Source organism: Portunus trituberculatus, chromosome 38, assembly GCF_017591435.1.
Source record: "Portunus trituberculatus isolate SZX2019 chromosome 38, ASM1759143v1, whole genome shotgun sequence".
NCBI classification, from domain to species: domain Eukaryota; kingdom Metazoa; phylum Arthropoda; class Malacostraca; order Decapoda; family Portunidae; genus Portunus; species Portunus trituberculatus.
In genome coordinates this window covers 19,221,314-19,245,986 of record NC_059292.1, presented here as the reverse complement: position 1 = coordinate 19,245,986, position 24,673 = coordinate 19,221,314, and the positions used below count along the sequence as shown (strand labels likewise).

At 38.4% G+C, this 24,673-nt stretch overlaps 1 protein-coding gene across 1 annotated transcript in view; it reads right to left on the bottom strand.

Annotated features, from left to right (window-relative positions):
• Nucleotides 1–24,673, bottom strand: part of LOC123514889 — a 564,015-nt gene that overhangs the window by 202,257 nt on the left and 337,085 nt on the right. Inside the window, exon 36 of the mRNA XM_045273148.1 lies at nucleotides 18,509–18,736. Within this exon, the coding sequence (XP_045129083.1) occupies nucleotides 18,509–18,736 (228 nt within the window). The remainder of the gene's footprint in view (nucleotides 1–18,508; nucleotides 18,737–24,673) is intronic.

Sequence of the window (24,673 nt, the reverse complement as noted above, 5' to 3'; positions counted from 1 at the left end):
AGTTTTGTTTCCAAAACTATCTTCCCAGTTTACCTCTCCTAATAACTGACGTAACCTACCATAATTGCCTTTCTGATAGTTTGGGACTCTAGTCTTATTCACTATATTATCCCTACTGGAATTAATAATAAATCTAATTATATGATGGTCACTGTTTGCTAAAGTCTCTCCTACCTCAACTTCCTTTAAACAGTGCTCATTATTTGTTAGTACTATGTCTAAAACCTTCCTCCCCCTAGTAGGTTTATCTACCACCTGCACTAAATAGTTATCCTGAAAACTTTCCATAAACTTATTTTCACTAGCATCTCCTACCATCCTCTCCCAGTTTACTGACTTAAGATTAAAATCCCCTAAGATAATTGTCTGACTAGTACATCCCCTATTTATCTCATCTACCATAAGGTTGTCTACATCTGCTGACTGGTTAGGTGGTCTATAAAAAGCTCCTACTCTAATAACCTTACTTTTGTTTACTCTAACATCCAGCCATAAGAATTCTACTCTGTTATGTACCTTAATATAATTAACCTGACTGGAAATTAAGGATTTTTTTACATAAATAACTACTCCTCCACCTATCCTACCAATTCTCTGGTGTAAATACATAATGTATCCATCTACTTCATATTCTTTCCTATTTTCCCTAAACTTTTCCTCATTTACCCATGCCTCTGTGACACATACAACATCTAAGTCCTCCTCAACTATATAACTAGATAACTCATCCTTCTTGTTCCTAAGACTCCTGGCATTTACATAAAAACATTTAAGTCCTGCTACCTTCCTAGATGCTGTCTCCTTATTTGGAATCCTAATCTTATTCTCTCCTATTTGCACCTGGAAATCTTTCCTAATATTTTCACTATCTCTGTTTATCCTATCTAATTTATGTCTAAGATCTTTCTTCTGGAATGCATTTGCTACCTCACCCCCTACACTCCATCCCAACTCCCCCCTCCAGACATCCACTCAGCACATCCACACCCTTCCTACTCAGATGCACACCATCCCTAGCATATAAATCCCTTCGCCCATAGAACCTATCCCATACATCCACAAAGATAACATAACATAACATAAATAATAGGATAACAAAGGGCCACCAGGGCCCATCTAGGTTATCCTGTATCAGTCGCACAGCGACCTCGTCATCAGTACTTAAAGATACACTTACAAGTACACAATACATTATATACTAATTCTAAATATTTGGCCCATTAACAGGGCTAAGTCCTGCATCTAATTCCTCTACAATCTGTAATCCCCATACATGGGGATCATGTCTTGTTTAACTATAGTAAATTTCTTATAAAACTATCATGCAGCGCTATACATAATTATAAATCTAATAAATTTAAGTGCTTATCTAATCTGTTTTTAAACATTGTCAAACTAGTGCTATTTACAACCGTCTCTGGCAATGCATTCCAGAAGTCTACCACCCTATGACTAAAGAAATATTTTCTTATATCTAACCTGCAGCCTTGCTTTCTAATCTTCTTGCCATGATTTCTAGTCCTACTTCCTCCTCTAAGGTAAAGAAAGATCTCACATCTATGTAGTTTGTATCTGAGAACATTTTAAATAACTCTATCATATCCCTCTTATACATCTCCTCTCAAATGAAAACATGTTTAATGCCTTTAATCTATCTCTATACTCCAGGCACTTCAAAGCTGGTATCATCCTAGTTGCTCTTCTCTGAACTGCTTCTAACATGTTGATATCCTGCCTATAGTGGGGTGACCAGGCCTGTATGCAATACTCTAAATGGGGCCTAACATAGGAATTATATAAGCTACGCACCACTTCCTTACTTTTATAACTAACATTTCTATTTATAAAACCCAGGATCCTATTTGCCCTATTTCTTGCTTCTAAACATTGCTTTGAAAATTTCATAGTCCTGTCTATCACTACTCCTAAATCCTTTCCTTCCTCTACTGCCTCTAGCCAACATCCCTCCATCTCATAGTTAAAGTTTGTGTTGTCTTTACCTAAATGCATAACCTGACACTTTTTAGAATTAAACTCCATCTGCCACCTGTCTGCCCATGCTATCAGCCTGTCCAGGTCTCGTTGTATTCTGTAATTGTCCTTTTCACCCTGTACTGCACATGCTATCTTAGTATCATCTGCAAACTTTGATACTTTGCTACTAATTCCTATATCTAAATCGTTAATGTACACCAAAAAAGAAGAGGTCCTAGCACTGATCCTTGGGGTACCCCACTAACCACTTCCTTCCACTCAGACATTGCCCCATTTAATACTACTCTCTGTTTCCTATCAGAAAGCCATTCACTAATCCAATCAACTAACCTACCCCTATCCCATGTAGTCTCAATTTGTACACTAGCCTCCTATGCGGTACCTTATCAAACGCCTTGCTAAAATCTAGATATATAACATCTATGCTATTTCCATCATCTAACTCCTTGGTAATATATTCTAAGATATCGAGCAAATTTGTAAGACAGGACCTCCCTGATCTAAAGCCATGTTGGGTATCTCTAATTAATCTATTCTCATTTAAATGCTCCCAAATACTACCCTTAATGATTTTCTCTAGGATCTTACATACTATACTAGTTAAACTGATCGGTCTATAATTATTCGCATCATCCTTCCTACCTTTTTTAAATATTGGAGTAACATTAGCTAACTTCCAGTCCTGTGGTATATCAGCAAACCTAAGTGATCTTTCAAAGATTAACTTAAGTGCTTCAGAAATACTGTCTACACCCTCCCTAAGTACTCTGGCATGTAGCTCATCAGGACCACTAGCTTTCCTATCGTCTAGTTCAAGAATAAATTTCCTAACAATTTCCGGTTTTATATCAATATTTTCTAAAGCTCTTAAACTACTCGTCGCACTGTTTGTAACAGGATTTCCTATTCTTTCCCTAGTAAATACTGAAGAAAATTGTTCATTCAATAATTCTACTATGTCTTCATTTTGATCCACTACTACACCATCTTTTCTGAGTGGTCCAATCCTATCCTTATTTCTTTTATCACTGACCTTGTAATAACTATATAATTTTTTGGGATCTTTACTCCCAGCTCTAGCTAGTTTTATCTCTGCCTGCCTTTTACTTTTTTATAACCTTACTCAAATCATCTCTGACCTGTCTGTACCTAATCAAATCTACATCTTCCCACTTTTCTGCAACTCTCTGTATGCCCTCTTCTTCTCTCTGATCTGGCTACCTATCTCATGAGTCCACCATAATGGCTTCCTGTTTCTCTGCCTTATATCTTTATAAGGGATACACTGCATCACTATACCCTTTACTACAACCTTAAAAATATCCCACATCTCCTGTGCAGTTTTATTTCCAAAACTATCTTCCCAGTTTACCTCTCCTAATAACTGACGTAACCTACCATAATTGCCTTTCTGATAATTTGGGACTCTAGTCTTATTCACTATATTATCCCTACTGGAATTAATGATAAATCTAATTATATGATGGTCACTGTTTGCTAAAGTTTCTCCTACCTCAACTTCCTTTAAACAATGCTCAATATTTGTTAGTACTATGTCTAAAACCTTCCTCCCCCTAGTAGGTTTATCTACCATCTGCACTATATAGTTATCCTGAAAACATTCCATAAGATGACACCTTACACATCCCTTTTACCCGATCATTCACACCAATGGCTCTAGACAACCATTCCCTGCTATCTATTGGTCTAACATGTTAGGCTGACATGATAAGGAAGAAGAGAGCAAGGTAGTTGAAATGCATATGAATTTTCACATTCTTAGGCAGCTTCTCACTTTTTCAAACATACGTAATATTTAATAAATTATCTTAAGGAAATCTATAATGGCTGACCGAAATCTAATTCTTTTACAATGAACTACAACTTCATTTCTTACATAGGGCTTGAGTTTACATTGCAAGTACAAAAAGTTATAGTATCTAGCCCATGCTGAGCACCAGCTATGATTCACTAAACCCGAGTTACACTTCACGAAATTTAAACTGATGTCACTGAGGAATCCAATGAGAAGCCTGCCAAGCACACCTCACGTCAGTTCACTGCCTACCTCTGTTCAGTCTAGACGCCGCTCCCTCCAGTCTACCAGACCTCCTCCTCATTTACTGGCTTTTCCAAGGAGTTGTCCTGATATGCTTTCACCATTCCCTTCTGATGCTAAGAGTTTTTGGTGACAATGAACACAATCCAAGGATTGTTGTTTTTGTTTCTCACACCCTGTTTGTGACCCAGAGTTGTGGTTTGGTTGCAGAGTCACTTGGAATGGACAGGGACAACATTCTGGGAATGCCAATACATTCTTCTTCATCTTCAGCTAGCATGTGGCCCAGCTGTGAGAATGTTCTACAAGTAGGAAAAGATAAAAGGAAGAGAGACAAGCAGAAGGATGACGGAGCTAAACAACAGGTGGTTGTGCTTCTGCCTTCTGTTGCCAGCCAGAGTCACAATGTAAACAATCTCCTTCATTCAGCTGACTGATCTACCAGGGACACTCAACTTGACCGTCTAAGCATGGTTATTAGTGGCCTGATTGCTAAGTTGGATGGGAAACCACCAGCTGTCACTGCCTCTGTCAGTAGCGACGCTGATTTTAGTGGCTTTGCTGTGGCCTCCTCTAGTGACGAGGAAGGTGAAATTTCTGAGGGTGCTTCTGACCCATTAGAGGAGCTGGATTCATTTGGTGTTCCCCATCCGGCCCACCCTGACGCAGGAAGTGATAATGCTGACTTCCTCTGTACACTTGAGCTGTCAGGTCACTTCCAAGGAAAAGGAGAGAAAGGTGAGCCCCTATCTGAGCATCTGGCTGCCATCTTGAATGCCAGTCTGAGGTGCAAGCCATCCTCTGACAGCATGAAGTCAGCCTGTAGCAAGATAAAACTCTCCAGCATTGTGCCGAACTTGTCTGTTCTGGCAACTAACTCGGCTATCACCTCTGCCATGATTGTTGGTGGCAAGCTTATATATATGTGGCTCTTCCATACCAACGGACTGCTCTCCAAGGCCCTTGTTCCTGTGGTACAGTGTATCAGTGATACTGGGGAAGGAAAAGGGAAGCCAGTCTCCTCCAACTTGGAAGGGCTTAGACTTTTGGCCTCAGCAGTCAACTATGTGAATCAGCTGCAGAAGGAAGTGGTTCAGATCCCCATTAATGATTCGGCTCTACCTGAACTCTGCAAATGGAAATGTGCAGTTGGAAGGGAAGAAATGTTCCCTTTTGACTTCACAAAGAAGTGCGACGAAGTTTGAAAGACTAGGAAACACTGGGGAGACCCTCATTTTGTCCCCATAGATTGTCTGGATCAAGAAGGTTTGCCCTCTACAGATTGACTTCAGGGCAGTGTTTTCATCCTCCACAGCCATGGTCGAGGACCTCCTCCAGACCTTTTTTAGGCCAGAAGCCGCCCCAGGGGAAGGGGGCGTGGCCATACAAGACTCGCCAGTAGGCGCACTTCCAGTAAGTAACTTTCCATAGTCCTTGCAGAACATCCCTAACAATTTTGTTAGTGGTAAAATTTTTGCTGCCAGACAGTTATGGCAGGCCTTATCTACAGATAACTGGATCCATGATGTCCATGGTAAGGTCATTGAGTTTCTTGCTCCACTTACCCAAACAGTAGTGCCTAGACCTCTTGACCTTTCTGTAACTGATTGCTCTTCCCTAGACAGTGCCATGTTGGAGATTATTGACTGTGGAGTGGCTGAAGGCTGTAAATCAATTGTGGATCAAGATTTCTTTTCTAAAAATTTTTCTGTTAACCCGCTAACACCGATGGCCGCAAAATTCGCACCCTCCCATTACCGCAATTATCATAAAAAAATCAACTCATATAAATTACTCTGGAAAAAAATCTGCTGTTAGTAGACATGACAATGCATCATCCTACAAGTTTTTATTGCTCTACTCACTATGGTTGTCTCAGAATAATAACCGATAATTGGAGAAGATTGTGGTAGCGGCAACTCGGGGGAGGTGCTTTTATGTGTATTCTTACATAATGTAAGGCACTGCTCATGTTTTTATGTGTTTTCACATGTTTTTCGTGTTTTCACTCATATTGGCTGATTATAGTTACGTATGTTTTTATCAAGCGTGGGTGACGATGTTGTCACAATAGCGGGGTCGGGATCTACCTCCAACCTGTGCACTTTCCGTCTTGTCCCGCCTTGTCTATCACTTTTATCACTAAACTTTAGCTTCCTCTTAGCACCAGTAGCCATAGTTGTAAATAATAGTTCCTTAAATAAGTAAATACGTAAATACGTAAATAATTATCACCGCGACACGACGCTCACGCACCTCACAGAAATTTGCGGGAGACTAGCTGGCTAGAGCAAACTACCAATAAAAGTAAAGTAATGCTAAAATTAGCAAGGTGGTCAAGCCCACCATCTATCTCTCTCTTACATTCCTTCACCCCTTCTCTTCCCACCCACTTTCTCTTCAGCTAGCTACCTCCTCTCTTCACCCCCCTTTAAAAAAAAAAAAAAAAAAAAGCTTGCTAGAGCGGTGTGCTTTCTGGGAGCCGACAGTACTACCATAGGCCTACGTCATGACCAAATATAGCAGCGCTACCAATGCTAGCACGGTTTTTATTAGCGCTCAAAGTAGCTGCCCCATTTAAGGACTGTCGGAAGTGTGCAATGCAGCCCTATTTAAGGCCTGTCGGACTTTACGGGTTAAGAGGGTATCACAGTAGCCTATGATGGATGGAGCACGGCCATGGTTCTTGATGCGAAACCAGGAACATTATCACACACAAGCTGCTCGCGTTCTTGCTGTTAGGTAAACGGTCCACCAACCTAGACCAAGCCTAATCAAAACAAACCAGAACAAAACCATGCCACTTATATTTCAACCTGTGCTTTATGCTGAAACTGCACTTGCCCTTCCTATTATTGAAGAAAAGGAAGTTAAAGTAACTATATTAACTAGAGAAGAATCGAGAGGTGTGTGACACGGCAACCTTTAGAGTCGGGGATGGTTGCCATGAGCCCAAACTACTGACACGATATACATATATATCATCTTTCTAGATTGATGAAATATTATTTAATATTCCAATACAAAAAATTTTGGCACCTTCTTTTTAGTTTGAATGATAAAGTTAAATTACATATACAGGCAACCCCCGTTTAACGAAGGTTCACACAACGAAATTTCGCTACAACGAAGGTTTCATTTTACTACCATCTGCTTGTTTAACGAACACCAAACTCGCTTTAACGAAGTTTTATCCGGGTAATTTTTTTCCAAATTTGAAAGCCCCACCATATCACGCAAGCTGACAGGCTTTTGAATACACCAGGAGCTGCTAGTACTAAGGCCTGCCTCAGGAAAAATCCTGGTACCCCTATAGAATAAAGATCAAGATCAAGCCTCTCGTGGACAACACGCGCAACATTCACTCCCCAGTCAAAACATAACAGCGTCAGCAGCAGCTTGTCTTCCCTAGCTCAACTTACCACCAAAATGCCCTGCAATTGGCCTAGTGTTCGTAAGAAGACCAGGAAGTCTCTTACTCTCCAAGTGAAGCTAGATATTATTCACAGACACGAGAGAGGACAGAAAACTATAGCAGTGCTGGCCACTATCTTGACTCCATATTATACTGTCTCTATTTTCAAGTCAGCAGACTCTATTAAGAAGGCTGGTGAGACCGTATCTTCCTTGCAAGCTAAAAGAACCACCTGAACTCGTGACTCTACAATGGATAAAATGGAAAGCCTTGTGGAAATGTGGTACATAAGTCTTGTATGCAGTACAATGATGCGCACTTTGTTTACATTCCACAGGTTGCCGGTTAGTGTCTTTCCCGTTTCACTCTCCCTCCCTTCATAAATTTAAGATCATCAACATTATAAAGTTACATACATACATACATTAGTGTACATTATAATGACTTAAATCAAACTACCTAAATGTTTAACTTCATAATTTTTACTTTCATTAAACCTTTTACTGTACTATGATGCACTCTCGCTTTGCTTACTCTCAATGGAAGTTCAAATCAGGGGTTAAACTTGTTATAATCGGTTCGCTTAACGAAGTTTCGCTTAACGAAGTGTTTTTTAGGAACGTAACCCCTTCGTTAAACAGGGGTTTCCTGTATTATGTTTATTTTTCACAGGGATAGTATAGGGAAAACTGGAATGGATATGAAGCCATCACAACTTTGCTCTGCTAAGATCGAAAAAGTTCCAGCTATCTGGAGCGGATGTTGCTCGTTCCATGTATCATAGGCCAGTGTGATACCCCCTTTATGAAGAAATATGGAACAGCAGGAGTCATTTTGAAACTTAACCCTAAAGGGCCGGCCTGGGTGGTCATCTACAACATCCACAGGACCGGCACCTCAGCACCAAACACCGAAAATAGCCTATATTCACACACTTGATTCTGCTGAACTACAATGCAATAACAAATTACTTTGTCGTCATAGTCATCATCAACTCTTCTTCTTTTTAATTATTGCATGAAAACGTTTCTATGTGCTGTGGTTTTGGAGAAATATTGAGTTGAAGAGGAGAGACTTTTGGAGTTAGCGAGGCTCTTGCCCGCTCTGCTCGTTTCGCTTGTGTGGCCTTGACTAGTGCGTAATGAAAACGGATGCCCCCATGCTCTAATTCTTATATATAGTCAATACTCTAAGCTTTCTCTATGTAATCATCAACAGCGACTGTCCTCACAGTAGATGTAAAAGGACGTGCAGGTTCTTCTGAAGCTGCTTCAGGTGTTGATTGAGCAAAATCAGAATCATTTGTACTTGTATCTGTATCTTCACTACCTTCATTCTCTATGCTCACGCCACTTAGTTCAAGTTCCTCGGGATCACTTGATAAGTACGAGGAGACAGTTCTATTGAGTTCCGTAGTATTCTGCTGTCGCTAAGAAGTGAAGCACGTGGTCGAGCTTGGGCGGAATATGTCTAGGCGTTGAGGTGCTGGGCTCGGCAGGGTCTGGCATGAAATCGGACGCCAGAATCCGTGTCAGTACGCCTGTCCATCGTGAGAGCGGGCAAGATTCAGAAGCAGTAGCCTAAACATATCTCTGGCAGTGTTGGCAATGAATGGTCATCGAAAATTATCGAAAAGTAAGTAAATTTAGCGCGAAAAAAGCAAAGCGGCTATAACCGCCCCCGGCCCTTCCGTGGAAAAGCGGCTATAGCCGCCACGCCCTTTAGGGGTTAAAGAACTAAATGAATATATTCCTCATGCTCACTTCAAAATGGATACCCTTGAGGAGGTTGTCCAGCTAATCCAACCTGACTGCTTTTTTGCTACCTGTGAATTTAAGAATGCTTATTGTTTAGTTTTATGTGAGGCCAAAAGATAGGAAATGGCTTAGATTTATTTGGAAAGATCAACCTTTCCAATTCATTTGTCTGGCACAAGGTTTAATGTCTGCGCTGCAGATTTTTACCAGGCTATTAAAATTAAAACCAGTTTTCTCGCTTACATAAACTTGGCATTACTGTGGTGTGTTATATTGATGATTGTATCTTATTGCAGCCTCTAGCATGGAACTAAGCCAGTATGTAGGCTATACCATATACCTTTTTTATTCTGTTGGGTTCACAGTTAATACTCTAAAGTCGTCCCTGGCACCTACCCAAGAGGTGCAATTTCTTAGGGTTGTGTTGAATTCATGAATGCCACTTTAGCCCCTCATAGATAGAAACGTATGAAAGAGCAAAGTTTACAGTTGTTATGGAGAGACATTACTTTACATGACTTGGCTTCTTTCATTGGATTGGCTGTGGCTGCCGAACCTGCAGTAGAACTTGCCCCCCCTGAGATAATTTGGAACAGGGAACTGGCACTTAACTTTGGTAATTATTTTTCTAAGGTTATTTTGGACTTACATTAATTAGGTCTCATCAATTGGTGGGTTAACAACATAGATTTTCAGACCAGGTCTTTAAGCCTATCCTCTCCTCACTGAGTTGTATTCCGATGCTTACCTGACAGGTTAGAGTGCGCCTGTTGGACATTCCAAGACATTTCCAAGCCACTGGGCTCATAAAGAATCAGACCACATTAATTGTCTAGAGTTGAAAGGGTGACCCTTTTAGCTTATGTGATACTTTCACCACGATATTTATGTTTCCACTTGTTTATTGCCTGCTATAATAGATACCATGTCTCTGTATTCGTATACGATCATACCATGAGGATCACCTTGACTTCGTGGCACCGAGTGATAGTGAATTACTACTGAAATACAACTTCCCTCAGCATGAATTACTTGCTTTGGAACTTCATCTAGCAGAGGACTCAGTGACTCAGTCGGGTATGCAATTCTGCTTCACTTATATACTGACTATATGTACACGAAAGCAAACTATTGTTATATATAAATAGATGGGTTTTCAACGCTGCCTATACCAACCTATTCTAATCCACCTTAATCTTAATGTTTTCATTTCTTAGCAATGTACAACAAATGAATAAAACATATTCCAGCAGTTAGGTCAAGAAATAGATTAATGCCCATCTAAAACATACTGGATATGTCACTAATATTCATTTTTTTTTTTTTACGCAAAGCAATGTCCAAATCATTAAATAAATTCCATATGCAATTTGGTCAAGATGAAACAAAAAGCAAACAGCTCACTGTGTTTGCTACCATTGGCAAACATTCAAACAATATTTCTCTTTTTTGTCTTGATTTCGGTTTACCGCCTGCCTGAAATCACACCCCGACACTACACCTCCTCTACCAGTGTTAAAGTCTCAATGTCAGCGCTTCCTTGTGTCCTTGTTATATTATGGGGTTCACTAGCCATGATGAAAGCACTGCTGACTGTTGAGTAGTAGCTGTGGGCACGTGACCTGACGCTGTATCAGTGTTTGTGAACAATACCATAAGATTTCTTCAACCCTACAGTAGGGATAACATAAAGCCGCATTATGATTGGCTGCCTGTCTTCGTGACGACACGGTAGTGACATATCAGCTGTGGCAGCCAATGAGGACTCTTAGGCAGGCTACCAACCTCCAACCACTAACAACAATGTATCTTTGTGGATGCCATTTGACGAGGGTTGCTATGAGAGAGGGTTGGAATAGAGGTTATTCATACCAACATAGACAACAACCTGCTTCTTGGATCCGGCCCCGGCCACTCTCACTCGCCAACAACTTGAGTAATGATGACGATGCTTTTCGGTGAGTTAATAGCGTTCTTCGTCATTCCAGCATGGCAGGAGTGTACGTACGTCCCACCACCAAAGGCGGCGTCACACTAGCACTTTTTCCATCGTCTTAGACGATTTCCGTCATTTTTAACTGTTTCGTCTACTCTTTCCATCGTCTTGAGTCAGACGAAATGCACCATTTTCCTCTAGTGTCAATTTTAGTCAAATTAAGATCTATGGTTTCTAATCAGAACTTTAATTATAAAATTTAATTTCTTGTTAATTGGAATGATGTTATAATCTCAAATTAATAGAATTATGACATGTATATGTAAATATATATATATATATATATATATATATATATATATATATATATATATATATATATATATATATATATATATATATATATATATATATATATATATATATATATATATATATATATATATATATATATATATATATATATATATATATATATATATATATATATATATATATATATATATATATATATATATATATATATATATATATATATATATATATATATATATATATATATATATATATATATATATATATATATATATATATATATATATATATTAGACATATAAAATATATTGGTTCTGGCTAGCAGTGAAAAGTGGTTCAGTTGTTTGTTTACATTTGTGTGACTGCGACGTTCCAAGGCAGAACTTCCAAGGAACAACTGGCCAGGATGAGCTGCTCTGTTGTTTATGAGTGGACAAAGCTGTTTGAAGAGTTTCTCATAGAGAGCAATAAAGGCCAAAAATAGCAACAACTTGTTGGGTGTGAAGGGGCTGCTGTGTCTGTTTACAGTTGACAAACATGACAAAGGCGGTAGCAAGCTTGTGTGTGACGATGACCAGCGACGAAAGTTGGCAGAAAGTTGACGGAAAAGTGGTAGTGTGACCCCGCCTTTACTGTTGTGTGTACATCCCAACCACCCCCTTGTACTGCTTATGTACCATATTTTGTTCCAGATTTTACATTTAATGTGCTTTCAGTCATTGTTTTCTTACCCATTTGGGTTATGTGCATGTCTTTTCTCAATTTATAAGGGGTTGTGAGAAGAAATTCTGTCTATCCGCCGGGGCCTTGGCTGCTATAATCTGGATACGCAAGTAATTACTGTTTATATATATATATATATATATATATATATATATATATATATATATATATATATATATATATACAGGCAACCCCCGTTTAACGAAGGTTCACACAACAAAATTTCGCTATAACGAAGGTTTCATTTTAATACCATCTGCTCGTTTAACGAACATCAAACTCGCTTTAACGAAGTTTTATCCAGGTAATTTTTTTCCAAATTTGAAAGCCCCACTGTATCATGCAAGCTGACAGGCTTTTGAATACATCAGGAGCTGCTGGTACTAAGGCCTGCCTCAGGAGAAATCCTGAGACACCTATAGAATAAAGATCAAGATCAAGCCTCTCGTGGACAACACAGGCTCTGCCGATACAAAGGCCTGACTCAGAAGAAATTCTGTGTCACCTGTAGCATCAAGATCAAGATCAAGATCACACGCACCACTCACTGCCTAGTCAAAACATAACAGCGTCACCAGCAGCTCATCTTCCTTAGTTCAACTTACCACCAAAACACCCTGCAATGTGGCCTAACGTTCCTAAGAAGACCAGGAAGTGTCTTACTCTCGAAGTGAAGCTGGGTATTATTCACAGACAAGAGAGAGGCCAGAAAACTAATAACATTGCTTCCCACCATGGCTTGACTCCATCTACTGTCTACTATTTTCAAGTCAAGATACTCTATTAAGAAGGATAGTGAGACCTCATCTTCCTTGCAAGCTAAAAGAACCACCAGAACTTGTGACTCTACAATGGATAAAATGGAAAGCCTTGTGGAAATGTGGTACATAAGTTTTGTATGCAGTACCATGATGCGCACTTTGTTTACATTCCACTGGTTGCCGGTTAGTGTATTTCCCGTTTCACTCTCCCTCCCTTCATAAAGTTAAGATCATCAACATTACAAAGTTACGTACATACATACATTAGTGTACATTATAATGACTTAAATTAAACTACCTAAATGTTTAACTTCATAATTTTTACTTTCATTAAACCTTTTACTGTACTATGATACACTCTCACTTTGCTTACTCTCAATGGAAGTTCAAATCAGGGGTTGTACTTGTTATAATTGGTTCGCTTAACGAAGTTTCGCTTAACGAAGTGTTTTTTTAGGAACGTAACCCCTTCGTTAAACGGGGGTTGCCTGTATACATATACAATAATACTCCGCTTAACGAACGTTCGTCTAACGAATTTCCAGTTTAACGTACTATATAAAGTTACACCAAAAAAGTCCGCATAATGTACAACCACATCTGTTTTAGCGAATTTTCTGGATTTGAATTTGCCGGGTGAGGGACCGAACGCAGCAGCTTCGCTGTGATTGTCTGGCTCCCTGCCTGTCTCTAGCGGTTCTGGAGCTGGATTCAAGATTCTTTAACAACCTCAGAACAACCTCCTGCCGCGAAATGGCTTCCATGAACGCTTGGAGGGATGGTGACGAGGTTGCTCTGAGGTTGCTGGGAACACCACCTCTGCAGGTGGTGTTACTGTCTTATATATGCATATATGTTCACAAAACATTTCTATTAGCTTTTTACAAACCTTGCCTCCAAGAAAGGATTGTTTTGTAATGCATAAAGTGAAATCTTACATGGAATACCAAAAAATAAAGCAGAGATGATGAGATCGGCCACAGACGGCAGAGACTCCGTGATAGTGAATTACTAATGAAATACCGCGGTATTTCATTAGTAATTCACTATCATCACTGCTACGGAGTCCAGGTTATCCTCATGGCATAAGCATATATGAATACTGATATGATATCCATTATAGCAGGCAATAGAGGAGTGGAAACAAATTTAATATCGTGGTGAAAGACAACACGCCAAGCTAAAGAGGTCACAAGAAGAAGAAGAAGAAGCGGCCAAGTCGCCGAAGTCTCCGCCATCTGTGGCCGATCTCATCATCTCTGCTTTATTTTTTGGTATTTCATGTAAGATTTCACTTTATGTATTACAAAACAATTCTTTCCTGGGGGCAAGGTTTGTAAAAAGCTAATAGAAATACATATATTTTTTCTTTTAAACCCATGTGGTATGTTCGTGACCAGCCCAGAATGCATTCCCCCTATTTCCATTATTTCCTATGGGAAAATTACGTCCGCTTAACGAATTTCCACTCTACAAACAGCTTTGACACCCCCTATCCTGTTCGTTAAGCGGAGTATTACTATATATATATATATATATATATATATATATATATATATATATATATATATGTATATATATACAGGCAACCCCCACTTAACGAAGGGGTTATGTTCCTAAAACAACCTTCGTTAAGGGAAACTTCGTTAAGCAAACCTATTATAACAAGTTTAACCCCTGACTTGAACTTCCATTGAGAGTAAACAAAGCGAGAGTGCATCATAGTACAGTGAAATATTTAATGAAATAAAAAATCATGAAGTTAAACATTTAGGCAGTTTGATTCAAGTCATTATAACGTACACTAATGTATGTATGTACTAACTTTATAATGCTGATGATCTTAAATATATGAAGGGAGGGAGAGTGAAACATGAAAGACACTAATTGGCAACCTGTGGAATGTAAACAAAGGGTGCATCATTGTATCACATACAAAACTTATGTACCACATTTCCACAAGGCTTTCCATTTTATCCATTGTAGAGTCACGAGTTCGGGTGGTTCTTTTAGCTTGCAAGGACGATACGGTCTCACCAGCCTTCTTAAAAGAGTCTGCTGACTTGAAAATAGTAGAGACAGTAGATGGAGTCAAGATGGTGGCGAGCAGTACTATTAGTTTTCTCGCCTCTCGTGTGTCTGTGAATAATATCCAGCTTCACTTAGAGAGTAAGAGACTTCCTGGTCTTCTTAGCAACGCTAGGCGACATTGCAGGGCGTTTTGGTGGTAAGTTGGGCGAGGGAAGACGAGCTATTGCTGATGCTGTTGTTTTGAACAGGGGAGTGAGTGGTGCGCTAGTTGTCCACGAGAGGTGCTGGTGTATTCAAAAGACTGTCGGCTTGTGTGATACGGCGGGGCTTTCAAACTTGGAAAAAATTACCTGGATAACACTTAAAAGCGAGTTTGGTGTTGTTAAACAAGCAGATGGTAGTAAATGAAACCTTCGTTGTAGCGAATTTCGTGTGAACCTTCAATAAGCCGAGTGTGTGTGTGTGTGTATATATATATATATATATATATATATATATATATATATATATATATATATATATATATATATATATATATATATATATATATATGTATACATACAGTAAGTCCTCGTTATGTACATATGCGTCCCTGAAAACCTTGCCATAAATTGAAATTACCGTATACAAAACCCATTATAACATGTAATAGTAGGGAATGCGTTCCAGCACGTCAAAAGTCACCCATACAGAAATTAAAATACATGAAAATAGTCATTAAAAAAAAAAGTAAAGTACCACGCAAAAGAAATAAACAGAAAATGTTTTTATTTACCTTTCACTCGCCATGTATTCTATCAGATGATGTCCTTCAAGAGGCTAAGGGACAGTAGGGATTTCAGCCCTTACTCATCTTCCGCTGAGTGGGCAGACGAGGATAAGATGTCGTTGTAGATGGAGGACTGTTTGGTTTTTCTTGTTTTTTCATCATAGATTTCTTGATTAATCTTGACACTTTTCTCTGTTATGAGCCACTTTGCTACTCCTGGCAGAATTTGGGTCACATTCCTTCAGGGTTTCCAGAGCTTTTTCGATACCACTGAGACATTCTCTAAGAGTGTTTGTTTACATTTCTCTGTGAGACGCTCCAAGGCAGAACTTCCAAGTATCAAATGGCCAAGATGAGCTGCTCTGTCGTTTATGAGTTTATTTTTTGATAACTAAATAACCTTTCCGTCAGGAAGCCATTTTTAAATGTCTTGTGTGATTGTGTCATAGCCTGACTCATGCCCTACACAGTACTTGGCCAGGAGTAGAGTAGGGAGGTGTCATTTAGCTCTCTAATTTTTGCCTGACAGGTATGAGTTGACGAGAATTAGAATGAGAAACATCAAGAAGAGAAAACAACTAGAAACAAACAAACAAAAGTTTCATTGTGAGACCCTGAGACCCCTGGACTTTCAATTATGGCTTCCTGTCTCCCCTCATATCTGTTATCTTCCCCTCCAAGACCCTGCCTCACCCCATGCCTCACTGCCAGGCTTCTCCACCATCTCTATATCATAAGACTGTTATGATCTTTTCAAACACTTTTTTTTTTCTTACTGCCTTCATCATTACAACTTTACATGACATAGCTCTCACAATAACACTGTTACAAAAAATTATGTTGAGACAAAGGTAGAAAGCTGCACCAGACAAACAATAAATACTTCATTATCATTATCTCATTTCAACACACTAATAATGACTCAGGTAGTGTCCAGTTCAGCAGTGAAACAGCAGATTGCCATGACGCTGCTGATGGCACCTTCCCAACTCTCACATTTTCTAGAGAAGCAGGTATCTAATATGTTATCATTCTATCATTCTCCAGGAAGTCATTATTGTATACACAATCATTTAATGTGCTTTCATTCATTGTTTTCTTACCCATTTGGGTTATGTACATGTTTTTTTTCTCAATTTATAAGAGGTTGAGAGAGGAAATTCTGCGTATACAGATATTTTGTGTATCCGCCAGGGCCTTGGCTGCTATAATCCGGATATGCGTGCGATTACTGTATTAAAATTTAGACTTTATTTCTAAACCACCCAATGGCGTAAAAGTCTTTTCTTTCTTTAACCTACCACATTAATATATTATCAACTAAGCAACTGAAAACAATGCTGTATACAAAGATAAATGTTATTGTACCTATACAGTATCTCACTTAAAATGGATGAGAAAGATAGATCTTAAAATAAACATACATATATTTTGAGTGCATACGTATATCCGATTTACGACCGTTTCAACTTACGACTAGTTGGTCATAACCGATCTAGGTCGTAACTCGGATGGTGCCTCTATAATATAAAAAATTTTCATTTGCCTTATAAGTTTATTAACATGAGAGAATAGAGGGAGAGAATAGGAGGTGGGGGGGGAGAAGAATGGGAGAAATCTTCATGTTACTCCTGAAGACATTTCTATGAAATTGCTCGCTACCATTAGTTGGCAGGACCGCCACTGTCCTCCAAACTTTAACTAGGGGGTGGATCTAGGATTTTAGGGGATCCGGGGCTTAGCCCTAAGGGTACAGACACTGATCTTTTATCTTTTTTTTTTTTTTTGCTGCCACACACACCAAAACTACAATTTTTTTTACCTCAACTTACCACAATTCAAAGTGGACAAATGACACGGAGAAGACTTCAGAATTCAGTGCAATGTGCAGTGCACATTACACTCAGACTACTCTTTTCCTCAGATCCCAGATCAGATCTGGGGCTCTTGGAAAAACATTCAGGGCTTGAGCCCAAGTAACCACCCTCTAGATCCACCCATGATATTAACCCACACCACAACTTGTATGTTCCTTGTTCTCCACCGTGTGCGTATCTCCACCGTGTGTGTAAGCACTGTGCATGCACAGCTTTCACTGCTGACTGGTTATTACCATGGCTCTGCTTGTAACCAATCAGTTGGTGCTGTGGGTGGGACAATGCTGGAGACAGAGTAGTGACAGCAGACAGAGAGGTGCGGCTGCATCAAAGCCAAAATAACCAAGTTTTAAATTTATTTCTTATCGGCTGTCGAATAAAAAAAAAAAAAAAAAAGGCCGATGCCGATATGAATCAAAATGCTTAATACCAGCGCCGATAATCGGCCTGGCCGATAATTGGTCGATCCCTAATAACAATACATTCATATTTTAAGAAACACACTACTGTATCAACAATAGAACTTCCAATAGTGCAAAACTGTTATAGACACAAACTTACTTACTATGGAATGAATAAACATATTTGTAATTCATTATCATAATTATATAAGTATAATTTGTAGTTCATAATATTTGATTCCTTATTTTTCTAGAGAAACATTGTAAATTCTTTGTATGAAGGTGTTTGGATCTCATTTACATTATCAACAGGCCTACTGCAGCACTAAAACTGCTTGTGTAAATCAAAGCCTACCAAAACCTGGCTGCATTTATGTTCCAAGATACCTTTCTGGGAGCTTTTTGGAAAAAAATAGTAGTACACATAATATGCTCAATAAGGCATACACATTATGAAAAACATTCTTACTTGTTGCTTTTGCTGTCGATTTAAAGCTTCAATATCTGCATCATAAGTTCGTAGGAGCTGCTGTTTTTCCATTTCAAATTCCTTGTCCTGTTCAGCTTTGGCTAAGTTTGCTTCAACACCTAATTTCTGGAACTGCTTCTGTTCAATTTTTTGAAGAATCTTGAGTTCCCTTAATTCTTGCTTTCGAGCAAAGTGTCCAGTAGCAGTTCCTTCATCTTCATAAAATACCTGTAGATATAAAAAAAATATTGGATAGTAAGTGATAAAAATTATCTATCAAAATACCAAGTCCCCTTGGTGGGGAAATTTTATAAAATACAAAGTGAAGGATGTGGTGTGCATTTTTTAATATTTTTTTGTAAATTTTCACATGCAAAAAACTAAAGCCAAAAGAAATTACTACTCTATCAAAGAAATGTTATTTACATGGACTACTTTCAATTATATTAAATCTTTGCAACGTTACAAACATGAATTATTTTATGTAAATGTAAAGTGCATTTTTATGGCATAGTGTGAAATATTAGAAACTTATAGATATTTCTCTGTGACTTAATGTTGTAGAGATAGTCAAATTTAAATATTCTAGTTATATACAAAATAAAAAATAAAAAATAAATTAATAGATATGAAAAGCCTTAAAGTGCTTAAATGTCAAGCTTAACTTATTAAAAACTTTAAAGTTTCTCTTAATGAAAGATATTGAAAACAAAATTTGTTGGTAATTTCTTGCTACAAGTCATAGTGGGTACCATGAATGGCTTTCTCTATCACATGACTTCAAATCTGGCAATAAGAGATAAATTACTTAATTTTATAACAACATAAGAAAGTTGCATAATAGAGAATGGCTATAGAATGATATCTGGTGTTTCCAAATTTATTCTTGTTCTATTTATGAATACACAGAAACCCCAGCAAAAGTCTGAGTAATTAGAGGATAAGCCAATCTAAGTTATCCAAAAATTGAAGTTACCTGAGGGATTTTTTATTTCACTTTTTTCATGCCTGTTAATGCTAACAGGTGATAAGATCTATAAAATGTATTACATAAAGAGATACTATATACATGGCAAATATATACACACACACAAGTACATACACACACAAACACACCTAAGAAATAACGAACCGGACATAATGTGTGTAGTGGAAACAAAGCTAAGGCCTAAGGTTTGTTGTAAAACACTACAAAGTATGGAGAAATGATAGAAAAAATAAAGGAGGTGGTGGTATAATGGTTCTTACTAAGGATGATCTGATAGTGAAGGAGGTGAACTATAGTAAGAGAAATGAGGAAGTGATAAGTATGCTTATAACAGATGGCAAGAGGGACATTAATATTATAACAGTATACATACCACCCAGAACCAGTGCTTGGGAATATGAACAGTACCAAATGGTGATGAGAAATACTCTAGACAGAATGAAGCAAGAACTCAACAGAAAGGATAGAGTGATGATAGTTGGAGACTTTAATTGCAAAGAAATAGTGTGGGAAGACTACAAAGTGGTGAAAGGTGGTGAGTGAGCAGAAGAATTGTTAAAGGTAGCAACAAATAACTTGATGGCACAGTGGGTGAGATCACCAACAAGGTGCAGGGGACGTGATGTTGCAGCAAGGTTGGATTTGGTATTTACCAGGGGATCTCTAAAAGAGGAAATTGAACATGAAAGTCCCTTGGGGAAAAGCGATCATGATGTCCTAAGCTTTGAGCTGGATACAGAATTAAGCACGAATAAGATTGTTGAACGCAGGGAGGAAAAATTAAATTATACTAGGGCAAATTATAACCATATAAGGGAGTTCTTTAATGAAATTGACTGGTCCGTGGTATACCAGGAAAGAGATATGCAATTGAAATACGATAAATTTATGGATTTGTATAACTCTGCTGTGAAAAGTTTGTGCCATATTACAGAAAGGGACTTTAAATAATAAACAGTGGTTTAATAGAAATTGTGAAGAAGCAAAAAGAACAAAGAAAAGGCATGGAAGAAACTTAAGAAAACAGTGATGTATTATCAAGGGAAGGCTACAAAACAGCAAGGAATAGATATGTTGAAGTAAGGAGAACAGCACAGAAGGAATATGAACAGAGGGTGGTGGAAAACTGTGATAGTGACCCAAAAATGTTTTACAAATTCATAAATGGAAAACTAAATAAAAGGGAGGCAATAGAAAAGGTAAAAACGGGAAGAAGTATATGAAGATGCTGGAGAGATAGCTGAAATTTTGAACGACAACTTTTGCAAAGTGTTTACAAAGGAGGAGCATTTTATGGGAGGAAGGCCTATGGAAATAAAGCAAATGCAGGACATCATGGTTACTAAGGAAGATGTAAGGAAAATTATAAGCAATCTGGATATTAATAAATCAATGGGGCCTGATGGCATATCTGGGAGGTTGCTAAAAGAATGTAAGGATCAATTGTTGAACCCCATATTTGATATTGTGGAAACCTCCATACGAACAGGATTAGTCCCGAAAGAGTGGAAAAGAGCTGACATTGTGCCTATATATAAGAATGGTAGTAGAATGGAACCGCTAAATTATAGACCAGTATCGTTGACTAGTATATTGTGCAAGGTATGTGAAGAAGTAATTAAAGCTAAGTGGAGTGAGTATCTAGAAAGTGAAAACATTCTGAGTGAAAGGCAGTTTGGTTTCAGAAAAGGAAGATCGTGCATATCCAATTTATTATGTTTTTATTCAAGAGTGACTGACATACTGCAACATAGAGAGGGATGGGTGGATGCTATCTACCTGGACTTGAGAAAGGCCTTTGATAAAGTACCACACAATAGACTGATGTGGAAACTAAAGATGACTGGAGGAGTAAATGATAAACTAGCAAAATGGATGGAAAATTACTTAATGGGAAGAGAAATGAGAACAGTGGTGAGAGGAAAGAAGTCCAAGTGGAAGAAGGTAACCAGTGGAGTTCCACAAGGGTCAGTGCTGGGTCCCATCATGTTTTTTATTTATGTTAATGATATGCCAGTAGGAATTGACAGTTACATGAACATGTTTGCGGACGATACTAAAATTAAGAGGAGAGTAAAGAATGTGGAAGATTGTAACAAGTTACAGGAAGATCTTGATAAAATATATGAGTGGAGTAAAGAGTGGCAGATGGAATTTAATATAGACAAGACCCATGTTATGAAAATGGGAAGAAGTAGATACAGACCAAACAGGGGTTACAGGCTGGGTGATGAGAAAATTAAAGAGACCAATGAGGAGAAAGACTTAGGAGTAACCGTGCAAAACACTTTGTCACCGGAGAAACACATTAACAAGATTTTTTTGAAAACATACAACATGCTTCAAAATATTGGCCTTGCATTCCACTACCTAGATGAAGGAATGATGAAGATATTATGCACCTTAATAAGACCCCAGCTAGAATATGCAGCATGTGTTTGGTCACTGCATATGAAGAAAAATGTGAAGAAGGTAGAAAGGGTACAAAGGCTGGCAACAAGGATGGTACCAGGACTCAGGGAGTTAGACTATGAGGAAAGACTGAGGAAGCTGGGGCTGACCACATTAGAAGAGAGAAGGACAAGAGGAGACATGATAACTATGTATAAATTGGTGAACAAGATTGACATACTGGATAGAGAGTTGATAAAGGTGACCACAAGTAATTATCTCCGAGGACATGAAAAAAAGCTAATAAAGGACATCTGTCTAAATGACGTGAGAAAATACAGTTTCCCGCATCGTAGCATTGATAAGTGGAATAAACTGAGCAGTGATGTCGTTGACGCCGTGTGTGTCAATCAGATGAAAGAGAGATATGACAGGAATGGACAAGGAGACAGAACACAGAGAGCTTAGCTCGGGCCCTGTAATACACAAATAGGTAAATACACACATGATGAAGAAACTGATAAGTACTATAATAAGATCCAGATTGAATATGCAGGAATAGTGTGGACCCCTCATAAAAAGAAACACATAAGAAAGTTGGAGAGACTACAAAAAATGGCTACAAGAATGGTTCCAGAATTTGAAGGGATGACATATGAGGAAAGACTAAAGGCTATGGATCTGCCAACCCTGGAACAAAAAATGAGAGAGGGGATCTGATACAAGTTTATGAATTGATGAATGGAATGGATCAAGTGGATAATGAGAAACTGATCCAGAGAGAGGAATATGACATTCGAAGCACAAGATCGCATAGTAAAAAACTGAGGAAGGGAAGATGTCTGAGAGATGTTAAAAAATATACAGTAATACTCTGCTTAACGAACGTTCATCTAACAAATTTACAGTTTAATGTACTATATAAAGCTAGACCAAAAAGTCCGCATGACGTACAACCACATCCGTTTTAGTGAATTTTCTGGGTTTGAATTTGCCGGGTGAGGGACCAAACGCGGCAGCTTCGCTGTGATTGGCTGGCTCCCCACCTCTGTCTCTAGCACTACTGGAGCTGGATCCAAGATTCTTTAACAACATCAGAGCAACCTCCTGCCACGGAATGACATCCATGAACGCTTGGAGGGATGGTGATGAGGTTGCTCTGAGGTTGCTGGGAACACCACCTCTGGAGGTGGTGTTACTGTCTTATATATGCATTTACATTCATAAAACAACATTTCTATTAGCTTTTTACAAACCTTGCCCCCAAGAAAGGATTGTTTTGTAATGCATAAACTGAAATCTTACGTGGAATACCAAAAAATAAAGCAGAGATGAGATTGGTCACAGACGATACTGAGACTCATGGTGACTCGGCCGCTTCTTCTTCTTCTTGTGACTCTTTTAGCTTGGCATGTTGTTTTTCACCACGAAATTTATGTTTCCACTCCTCTATTGCCTGCTATAATGGATATCATATCTTAGTATTATTAATGAAATACTGCGGTATTTCATTAGTAATTCACTATCACTCACTGCCACGGAGTCCAGGTTATCCTCATGGCATGAGCGTATATGAATACTATGATATGATATCCATTATAGCAGGCAATAGAGGAGTGGAAACATAAATTTTGTGATGAAAGACAGCACACCAAGCTATAAGGGTCACAAGAAGAAGAAGCGGCTGAGTCACCGTGAGTCTCCGCATCATCTGTGACCGATCTCATCTCTGCTTTATTTTCTGGTATTCCATGTAAGATTTCACTTTATGCATTACAAAACAATATTTTCTTGGGGGCAAGGTTTGTAAAAAGCTAATAGAAATATTAATGATTTTTTTTTAACATATGTGGTATGTTGGGGACCAGCCCAGAACGCATCCCCCTATTTCCATTATTTGCTATGGGAAAATTACGTCCACTTAACGAATTTTCGCTCTACGAATAGCTTTGACATCCCTATCCTGTTCGTTAAGCGGAGTATTGCTGTAGTTTCCCACAAAGATGTGTTGAGACGTGGAACAGTTTGAGTGAAGAAGTGGTGTCAGCAACGAGTGTGCATAGTTTTAAAGTAAAGTTGGATAAGTGTAGATATGGAGACGGGGCCACATGAGCGTAAAACCCAGGCCCTGGAAAACTACAACTAGGTAAATACACACGCACACACACTCACACATGAAGAACAGCCATGAAGCTGGACACACGCATCTGAGCAGCTCGCAGAGATTACTACAAAAGAAGTTGGAGACTGGCCTAGACGTAAGTACAGGGGGAGAGGGGGCCATAGGTTCTCCTATCTCCAAATTAAATAAGTGTCAGAAACTCTTCAGACAGCTTTGTCCACTCATAAACAACAGAGCTGCTCATCTTGGCCAGTTGTTCCTTAGAAGTCCTGCCTTGGAACCTTGCAGTCCCAGAGAAATGTAAACAAACAATTGAACTACTTTTCACTGTTAGCCTAGGGAAAAAAAAAAAAAAAAAAAAAAAATAATATATATATATATATATATATATATATATATATATATATATATATATATATATATATATATACTGTATATATATATACAGTAAAACCTCAGCTCACGACCATAATTCGTTCCTAAATCCTGTTCGTCACCCAATTTGTTCGTCCCCTGAATCCATTTTTCCCATAAGAATGTATTGAAATACCATTAATCCGTTCCAGACAAAAAATCATACTTTTGTCCATAAAACCCATTCAAAATAGACCTTTAATGTATGCATGACATGAACGAAATAATTATAGAAAGCCTAAATTGTTTT